Raw genomic sequence first — 8,586 nt, forward strand, 5'->3', positions numbered from 1 at the left:
GCTCAGAACTAGAACAAACAGAGTTGTTATCTCTGGGTTGTTGCCGGTGCCACGTGATAGTGAGATGAGGAATAGGGAGAGAGAGCAATTAAACACGGGGCTACAGGGATGGTGCAGGCGGGAGGGATTCAGATTTCTGGATAACTGGGGATCTTTCTGGGGAAGGTGGGACCTCTACAGACAGGATGGTCTACATCTGAACCTGAGGGGCACAAATATCCTGGGGGGAGATTTGTTAGTGCTCTTTGTGGGGGGTTTAAACTACTGCAGCAGGGGCATGGGAACCTGGATTGTAGTTTTAGGGTAAGGGAGAATGAGAGTATAGAGGTCAGGAGCACAGATTTGACATCGCAGGAGGGGGCCAGTGTTCAGGTAGGTGGTTTGAAGTGTGTCTACTTCAATGCCAGGAGTATACAAAATAAGGTAGGGGAACTGGCAGCATGGGTTGGTACCTGGGACTTCGATGTTGTGGCCATTTCGGAGACATGGATAGAGCAGGGACAGGAATGGATGTTGCAGGTTCCGGGGTTTAGGTGTTTTAGTAAGCTCAGAGAAGGAGGCAAAAGAGGGGGAGGTGTGGCGCTACTAGTCAAGAGCAGTATTACGGTGGCGGAGAGGATGCTAGATGGGGACTCATATTCCGAGGTAGTATGGGCTGAGGTTAGAAACATGAAAGGAGAGGTCACACTGTTGGGAGTCTTCTATAGGCCTCCAAATAGTTCTAGGGACGTAGAGGAAAGGATGGCGAAGATGATTCTGGATAAGAGCGAAAGTAACAGGGTAGTTATTATGGGAGACTTTAACTTTCCAAATATTGACTGGAAAAGATATAGTTCGAGTACATTAGATGGGTCGTTTTTTGTACAGTGTGTGCAGGAGGGTTTCCTGACACAATATGTTGACAGGCCAACAAGAGGCGAGGCCACGTTGGATTTGGTTTTGGGTAATGAACCAGGCCAGGTGTTGGATTTGGAGGTAGGAGAGCACTTTGGGGACAGTGACCACAATTCGGTGACGTTTACGTTAATGATGGAAAGGGATAAGTATACACCGCAGGGCAAGAGTTATAGCTGGGGGAAGGGCAATTATGATGCCATTAGACGTGTCTTGGGGGGGATAAGGTGGAGAAGTAGGCTGCAAGTGTTGGGCATACTGGATAAGTGGAGCTTGTTCAAGGATCAGCTACTGCGTGTTCTTGATAAGTATGTACCGGTCAGGCAGGGAGGAAGGCGTCGAGCGAGGGAACCGTGGTTTACCAAAGAAGTGAAATCTCTTGTTAAGAGGAAGAAGGAGGCCTATGTGAAGATGAGGTGTGAAGTTTCAGTTGGGGCGATGGATAGTTACAAGGTAGCGAGGAAGGATCTAAAGAGAGAGCTAAGACGAGCAAGGAGGGGACATGAGAAGTATTTGGCAGGTAGGATCAAGGAAAACCCAAAAGCTTTCTATAGGTATGTCAGGAATAAGCGAATGACTAGGGAAAGAGTAGGACCAGTCAAGGACAGGGATGGGAAGTTGTGTGTGGAGTCTGAAGAGATAGGCGAGATACTAAATGAATATTTTTCGTCAGTATTCACTTAGGAAAAGGATAATGTTGTGGAGGAGAATGCTGAGCCCCAGGCTAATAGAATAGATGGCATTGAGGTACGTAGGGAAGAGATGTTGGCAATTCTGGACAGGCTGAAAATAGATAAGTCCCCGGGACCTGATGGGATTTATCCTAGGATTCTCTGGGAGGCCAGGGAAGAGATTGCTGGAACTTTGGGTTTGATTTTTATGTCATCATTGGCTACAGGAATAGTGCCAGAGGACTGGAGGATAGCAAATGTGGTCCCTTTGTTCAAAAAGGGGAGTAGAGACAACCCCGGCAACTATAGACCGGTGAGCCTCACGTCTGTAGTGGGTAAAGTCTTGGAGGGGATTATAAGAGACAAGATTTATAATCATCTAGATAGGAATAATATGATCAGGGATAGTCAGCATGGCTTTGTGAAGGGTAGGTCATGCCTCACAAACCTTATCGAGTTCTTTGAGAAGGTGACTGAACAGGTAGACGAGGGTAGAGCAGTTGATGTGGTGTATATGGATTTCAGCAAAGCGTTTGATAAGGTTCCCCACGGTAGGCTATTGCAGAAAATACGGAGGCTGGGGATTGAGGGTGATTTAGAGATGTGGATCAGAAATTGGCTAGATGAAAGAAGACAGAGGGTGGTGGTTGATGGGAAATGTTCAGAATGGAGTTCAGTTACAAGTGGAGTACCAGAAGGATCTGTTCTGGGGCCGTTGCTGTTTGTCATTTTTATCAATGACCTAGAGGAAGGCGCAGAAGGGTGGGTGAGTAAATTTGCAGACGATACTAAAGTCGGTGGTGTTGTCGATAGTGTGGAAGGATGTAGCAGGTTACAGAGGGATATAGATAAGCTGCAGAGCTGGGCTGAGAGGTGGCAAATGGAGTTTAATGTAGAGAAGTACGAGGTGATTCACTTTGGAAGGAATAACAGGAATGCGGAATATTTGGCTAATGGAAAAGTTCTTGAAAGTGTGGATGAGCAGAGGGATCTAGGTGTCCATGTTCATAGATCCCTGAAAGTTGCCACCCAGGTTGATAGGGTTGTGAAGAAGGCCTATGGAGTGTTGGCCTTTATTGGTAGAGGGATTGAGTTCCGGAGTCAGGAGGTCATGTTGCAGCTGTACAGAACTCTGGTACAGCTGCATTTGGAGTATTGCGTACAGTTCTGGTCACCGCATTATAGGAAGGACTTGGAGGCTTTGGAGCGGGTGCAGAGGAGATTTACCAGGATGTTGCCTGGTATGGAGGGAAAATCTTATGAGGAAAGGCTGATGGACTTGAGATTGTTTTCGTTGGAGAGAAGAAGATTAAGAGGAGACTTAATAGAGGCATACAAAATGATCAGGGGGTTGGATAGGGTGGACAGTGAGAGCCTTCTCCCGCGGATGGAAATGGCTGGCACGAGGGGACATAGCTTTAAACTGAGGGGTAATAGATATAGGACAGAGGTCAGAGGTAGGTTCTTTACGCAAAGAGTAGTGAGGCCGTGGAATGCCTTACCTGCTACAGTAGTGAACTCGCCAACATTGAGGGCATTTAAAAGTTTATTGGATAAACATATGGATGATAATGGCATAGTGTAGTTTAGATGGCTTTTGTTTCGGTGCAACATTGAGGGCTGAAGGGCCTGTACTGCGCTGTATTGTTCTATGTTCTAACTCTGGTCCCTGGCACTGTGAGGCAGCAATTCCTTTGAGAGTGTGCAATTGCGTGGATGTACGCAGTAAGGCATGTATTGGTGGCGCACATCAAGAGAAATGTATGAAAGATTTGCAATTATGCAGCACCTTTCATAATTTCAGAATGTCCTAAAGCATTTTACAGCCATTGACGTCCCTTTTGAAGTGCAGTCTCCATTGTAGTGTAAAAATATGTGGCAGGCAGCTTGCGAATGGCAGACACAGCGATGTGACGATGGCCACATAATCTGCTGTGATGTGTAGCAGGGAGATAAAGACTAACCCGTGGTTGAATGTGAAAAGCGCGGCCATGTGGAATAACTGAAGCAACACGCATGTGTGCGTGAGTAGATAGACACATGAGTGACGAAGGAATGGAAGGAAGTGTTGATGGGGTGAGAGTGGGAAGGGTGGCAGGAGAGTCATGAGGGGGACAGAGGTCGATAAGGACCCCTTGGGTTGAATGGCGAGGATCCGGTAACAATTCCATAACTCACTTGACAAAGGCGTCACAACCTCTCCCTCACCTCAAAAACAACTTATTTGTAATGATTACGCTGTCAGGTCACCCACTGAGCTGCCCACAGGTTACCTTCCGGATGTGGTTAAGCGTAATTAAATAAATATGTACTTGGGAACATAGCAATTTAGAGCAGGGGTAGGCCATTCAGCCCGTCAAGCCGAGCTCCGCCATTCGATACGACCACGGCTGACCTGATTGTAGCCTCAAATCCATATTCCTGCCTACCCCCGATAATCTTTGACCCCCTTGAATGTCAAGAATCTATCCACCCTCAGCCTTAGGAATATTCATTGACCCTTCCTCCACCACTCTCTGGGGAAGCCTATTCCAAAGCTCCACAACCCTCTGAGAAAAAACATTCTGGATGGAATTCCCCAGCAGTTGGGATTCTATTTTCCCATTGGCAGCGCACCCCAGCATGCGGGTTTCCCGGCACGTGGGGTGGTTTCAATGGGAAATCCTACTAACAAGCGGCAAGAACAGAGAATCCCTCCATCAGTGAACATTGCGCCGCCAAGAAACACTGCTGGCGGACTGGAGAATCTCGGCCTTCTTCTCCTCTCTGACTTAAGTGGGAGACCCTGGCAGGGATTCTCCGATCCCGCGGCCAAGTTCTGACGCCGGCGTCAAAAGCGGTGCGAGCCACTCCGGCGTTAACGGGCCGCCAGTCCCAGGTATTCTCCCCTTCCTAGGGGGCTAGTACGGTGCTGGAGTGGTGTCAGCTGCTCCGGCGCTCAAAAGCTGGTGAGCCACCGCCGGCGCAAGTCCGCACATGCGCGTGGTTTCCCGTCTTCGCCCCAGCCCCTGGGCAATATGGTGGACCCTACAGGGGCCCGGCGCGGAGGAACATCAGCCCCCCACGGAATCAGCCCACTCGCCGATCGGTAGGCCCCGCTCGCGGGCCAGGCCACCACGGAGGCCCCCCGGAGTCGGATCCCCCTCCCCACCCCCACCTCCCCCCCCCCGCCCACGCAGCCAGAACTCCGAGGTCCCACTGGGTGGGACCATACGTAACCCACGCCGGCGGGACTCGGCCGAACTCGACCCGTCGAGGCGCGGGGAATCGCCAAGGGGGGCGGCTTTCAACGGCCCCCGACCGGCGCGGCGGCGGCCCCGCGGGCGCCGCGGAATGGCAGCCCGGCGTGGCACGATTCTCGCACTCCCCGACGATTCTCTGACCCAGCACGGGAGCGGAGAATCCCGGCCCTTTACTTTTAAGCTGTGTGAATTTGATGAAGATCGATAGTGACTCATTCAGTAATCAATTTATTTTTCCCCTCAAACCTTGCAGTGCCGGCCCCGTTGACCCTTGACCCCAGTTCGGCTAACCCCTACCTGGTCCTCTCTGAGGATTTGACTGCCGCCAAGTACTCCTACACTTCACAGCAGTTCCCCGACAACCTGGAGCGCTTCGACTTCTGCGCCTGTGTGCTGGGCTCGGTGGGGTTCGCCTCGGGGAGGCATTACTGGGAGGTGGACGTGGGCGGACGGACGGACTGGGACGTAGGCGTGGCAGCGGAGACCATTGACCGGGAGGGCTGGGTCATACTCACCCCGGAGAACGGCTTTTGGACGTTCGGCCACGTCGAGCACTTGCGGATCGGCGTCTACCTGGACCACGACGGGGGGCAGGTCTCCTTCTACAACGCCGAGGACATGAGCCACCTCCACACCTTCATGGACACCTTCACCGAGAAGCTCTTCCCCTTCTTCTACCCCAGCGCAGACACCAACACGAAACCTCTGAAAATCTGTCACCAGATCATTTAAGAGATAGGGCAATGGGGCGGGTGAGAGGGGTGGTATTACGGTGGCAGGGAAATGATTTTGAATGTGTTATGGCCCTCATAGACTTGAGTTGATTAGATCTATTTTCCCTAGAATTTTTAAGGAGAGGCAATCTCATTGAAACATCTAAGTTTCTTAAGGGGCTTGGCAAGATGGGTGCTGAGAGAATATTTCCTGAGTGGAAGGTGTCAGATATATACCAGGAACTTCAGGAGGCGGAGGAAACCCCGGTGGAGGAGCTCAAGGGCAAGTGGGAGGAGGAGCTAGGCGAGGAGTTGGAAGCGGGTCTGTGGGCAGAGGTCCTGGGCAGGGTTAATTCCTCCTCATCATGTCAGGCTCAGTCTAATTCAATTTAAGGTGGTCCACCGGGCACACATGACGGCAGCGAGAATGAGCAAGTTTTTGGGGGTAGATGACAGTTGTATGAGGTGCAAGGGCAGCCCTGCAAACCATGTCCACATGTTTTGGGCATGCCCGGAGCTTAGAGAGTTCTGGCAAGGGTTCGCGAGGGCAATGTCCAAGGTGCTTAACACACGGGTGGTGCCGAATCCAGAGATAGCGATCTTTGGAGTGTCAGAAGACCCGGGAGTTCAGGGGGCGCAAGAAGCCGACGTCTTGGCCTTTGCCTCCCCAGTAGCCCGGAGACGGATTTTCTTAATGTGGAGGGACTCAAAGCCCCCTGAGTGTAGAGACTTGGATTAACAACATGGCTGGGTTTCTCCTCAGCCTCGAGAAAATAAAGTTTGCCTTAAGTGGGTCTAGGCTAGGGTTCTCTCGGAGGTGGCAGCCGTTCGTCAACTTTCTCGGGGAAAATTAAAATGTCAGCAGCAGCAATCCGTAGGGGGAGTGTGGGTGGGGTGGGGGGGGGGGGGCGGGGGGAGGGGGGGTGAGTGCTTCATTGGGATGGTGTGGGAAGACTGGGTCGCGTGGGGTAATGTCTATTTAATTGTTATATATATTCTCTTTTTGCACTATGTTAATGTTCACTCTATTTTTTTTTGTTATTATTGTTACTACTGTTTTATTATGAAAAATTCTGCAAAACCTTAATAGAAATACTTTTTTTTAAAAAGAAAATATTTCCCCTGGAGATTAAGCCTGCAAATGGAGGCACAGTCTCGGAATAATGGTTCGACCATTTCGAGCTGAAAATGAGGCCAGATTTCCTCACTAGAAGTGAATCTTTGGTACTCTCTTCCCCCAGGAGCTGCGGATTCTCTCTTTTCAAATAAATGCAAGACAGAGGCCGACCGGTTTTGTGCACTGAGAGAATGAGGTCATGTGGGAATGGTCACTTGGTAGATCGGAACTTGAGTATTGCTGAGAAAAAGAGATTTGCTTGTCGAAGCATTTTAACTTGCACTCACCAGGACAGTTCACAGGATGAGCAATATCAAGGGAATTTCCCCTGAGACCAATAGCACTTGCCATTATTTCTGTGGAAGTGGTACAACATTTTCAGGCAAGGGGTTGGTGTGTGGTTAACTGCGGAACAGTGGTTAGCACTGCTGCCTTACAGCGCCAGGGACCCGGGTTCAATTCCGGTCTCGGGTGCCTATCTGTGTGGTGTTTGCACTTTCTCCCTGTGTCTGTGTGGGTTTCCTCCGGGTGCTCCGGTTTCGTCCCACAGTCCAAAGAGGCGCAGGTTAGGTGGATTGGCAATGCTAAATTGCCGCTTCGTGTTCAAAGTTTATGTGGGGTTATGGGGTTACAGGGATAGAGTGGGGGAGCGGGCCTAAGTAGCATGCTAGTTCGGAGGGTCGGTGCAGACCCGATGGGCCGAATGGCCTCCTTCTGCACCAGGGATTCTATGATCTGAATTTCACTGTCTGAATTGCACCATTCCAACAAGAGCAGTCAACAAGCTCGACACCATCCAGGACAAAGCAGCCCGTTTGATTGCTCCCCCTTCCACGAACATTCACTCCCTTCACGACAGGTGCACAGTGGCACGCAGTGTTACCATCTACAAGATGCACTGCAGGAACTCACCAAGGTTCCTTCGGCAGCACCTTCCAAACCCATGATCGCTACCATCTATAAGGACAAGTGCAGCAGATACCTGGGAATCCCACCACTTGGAGTTTCCCCTCCAAGCCACTCACCTTCCTGACCTGGATATAGGCAGCATCCCACAGCTAAAATTTTCAAAACTCTGCTCTTAACTTTAAAATAAATGCTCACCGGTAGAACGAAATGAACAAATTGCACGAAGTTGCTGCAGTTATGTGGTAGATACAAACTACAATCACCATGTATGTTAAACCATATCTGTTCCCGTCTAAGTATCCTTGGTGACGTGGAGGTGATATGGTGGCACAGTAGTTAGCACTGCTGCCTCACAGCACCAGGGACCCAGGTCGAATTCCGGCCTTGGATCACTGTCTGCCTGGAGTTTGTACATTCTCCCCATGTCTGCGTGGGTTTCCTCCAGGTACTCTGGTTTCCTCCCACACTCCAAAGATGTGCAGGTTAGGTGGACTTGCCTTGCTAAATTGCCCCTTAGTGTCCAGGGGTGTGCAGGTTAGGTTACAGAGTTATGTGAATAGGGCGGGGTGGACATGGGCAGAGTGCAAATTTGCAGACTTGATGGCCCGAATGGCCCCTTTATGCACCCTATGGATTCTATGATATGTGTTAATTCCTCACAAAGAACCTCTCCAACACTGATGATAAACCCTAATCAGTGTAGGTTCTCAGTCCTTCAGGTTTTAATTGTTGTTGCAGATTTTAAAAAGGTCAATTTTAAAATTGAAAGCGGTTTTTCTTACTTTTGCCATCTGTCTCTTTTTTTCTGTCTCTCTCTCTCTCTCTTGATCCAATCTTTCTCTCCCTCCCTCTATTTCTTTCTGTACCTAAATTTACCCCCTCTAAATTACACTTCCTGGTCCTTAATGCTCTCAATTTTTCAATTATTTATTCTGTTTGTTTGCGGAGATGCATGGTCAGTTGTCCTGTTTCTTCAGGTCCCAGATGCCCGATCACCTATCACTGAACCATTATTAGCTCACACTTTCAGAAACTCATGA

The 8,586-nt window shown here is 49.9% G+C and overlaps 1 protein-coding gene across 2 annotated transcripts in view; it reads left to right on the plus strand.

Annotated features, from left to right (window-relative positions):
* Positions 1 to 6,395, plus strand: part of LOC140390268 (zinc-binding protein A33-like) — a 41,653-nt gene extending 35,258 nt beyond the window's left edge. For both annotated transcript variants that reach the window (XM_072475286.1, XM_072475285.1), the window contains exon 7: positions 5,061 to 6,395. In XM_072475286.1, coding sequence (XP_072331387.1) covers positions 5,061 to 5,539 — 479 coding nt within the window. In that variant the 3' untranslated portion in view covers positions 5,540 to 6,395. The remainder of the gene's footprint in view (positions 1 to 5,060) is intronic.
* The last annotated feature ends 2,191 nt before the right edge of the window (positions 6,396 to 8,586 follow it).

Source organism: Scyliorhinus torazame, chromosome 14 (assembly GCF_047496885.1).
Source record: "Scyliorhinus torazame isolate Kashiwa2021f chromosome 14, sScyTor2.1, whole genome shotgun sequence".
NCBI classification, from domain to species: Eukaryota; Metazoa; Chordata; class Chondrichthyes; order Carcharhiniformes; family Scyliorhinidae; genus Scyliorhinus; species Scyliorhinus torazame.